Source organism: Fragaria vesca, linkage group LG3 (genome assembly GCF_000184155.1).
Source record: "Fragaria vesca subsp. vesca linkage group LG3, FraVesHawaii_1.0, whole genome shotgun sequence".
Taxonomy (NCBI): Eukaryota; Viridiplantae; Streptophyta; class Magnoliopsida; order Rosales; family Rosaceae; genus Fragaria; species Fragaria vesca.
The window spans coordinates 20,033,301-20,034,674 of NC_020493.1; the positions used below are offsets into that span (position 1 = coordinate 20,033,301).

Consider the following 1,374-nt stretch of genomic DNA (forward strand, 5'->3'; position numbering starts at 1 on the left):
CTCTCTCTCTCTCTCTCTCTCTCTCTATTTTTAGTATTCTCTAGTTCCCTTTGCAAGTATTTTTTTTGATTGGAATTTTTCTTTCGTTGTATAAAAAAAAGTCATATAAATAAAAAGAGAGATTTTTGTTTTCGATCACATTTGCAAGATTGAAATTTGCAATTAGTTTTGATTGAAACCTACCGTCTGTTACCAATGTTTAGCCATTTGAATGTATCATTCATCGTAGAATTTTATTCAAATTGATCGCATTCACATAAGTAAACTCAATAATCAATAATGAAAATTTCATTATTGATTGGATTCTCACAATTTAGTATTGAGGAATCTAAATTAAATAATTAGTATTGACTTTCTTATGTCCTTATTGGTAATTTGACAAGAGTTGAAAAAGTCAACTATAACTTGAAAAAAGGAAAGAGGTCTAAGTATCATTTTTAGAGGTATGAATAGAAGCTCTCATCACTTTAAATGCATAGAAGTGATGATGTCATATAGTCTCTATTATATAAGTGTGCTGTTTTGTTAGTGTCTAGACATAGTACTGAGTGGTGTTTGTGCAGGTCAATCGGTCTATCACATTCATGTCCACCTCATTGGAGGAAGGCAAATGAACTGGCCCCCAGGCTAATATGAGGGCAAACAAGGTCTAGTATGAGAATCTCTATCAAACTAATACTTGGTTTGTAAGTTGTAGCTTCTTATATCATTGGAGATCTAAACCTAGAATTTCTTTAAATTATAAGTGCGACATGATAAATTGGCTTGCCATTGATGGCATTGGTTATACATTTAAGGCTTTGTGTGATATTGATTTGTTTTTCTAGTGTGTCAAAATTGGAGAGTGTTCAGACAGTTGAAATTATTTCCTCTTAGTATGTTTATTCCACTTTTTTTTTCTGTTTTTTTTTTTTTAAAAGAAGGATGAGAAGCTTTGTTGTTGACAGTGGTAGGAGTATTTTCCGTACCAGCGTATATCTAAAATAGAAAGAGCCAATTACATATAAATCCACTTTGACACATTTTTTTCCACATAGGTTTACCCAAACATTTTTACCCACATAACCCAAACCTAAAATCAAATTTTAGGCCAACTAAACCTACAAATATTCATATGGGTTTTGCATCTCTAACCCATAGAGTCAAAACCCAAACCTATTTTAATTTTTATATCATTGTTTAATCATAAATAGAGTAAAAACCTAAACATATTTTAATCATTAATTATTTTATATTAATAAACTATGACTAACCTACACCCACTCATTCATTAATTATAGGTTTTAGTCTTATTTGGTTGAGTTAAAATAAGACATTTTAGGTAAATCTTATTTTAACTCAACTTGAATAGTTGTCCGGGCTCCGAGGGTTGTT

The 1,374-nt window shown here is 30.6% G+C and overlaps 1 protein-coding gene across 1 annotated transcript in view; it reads left to right on the forward strand.

Moving 5' to 3' along the window:
* LOC101310970 (14 kDa zinc-binding protein-like) overlaps positions 1-805 on the forward strand; it is a 3,386-nt gene extending 2,581 nt beyond the window's left edge. The window contains exon 5 of the mRNA XM_004294653.1: positions 564-805. Coding sequence (XP_004294701.1) covers positions 564-631 — 68 coding nt within the window. The 3' untranslated portion in view covers positions 632-805. The remainder of the gene's footprint in view (positions 1-563) is intronic.
* Positions 806-1,374: the final 569 nt, after the last annotated feature.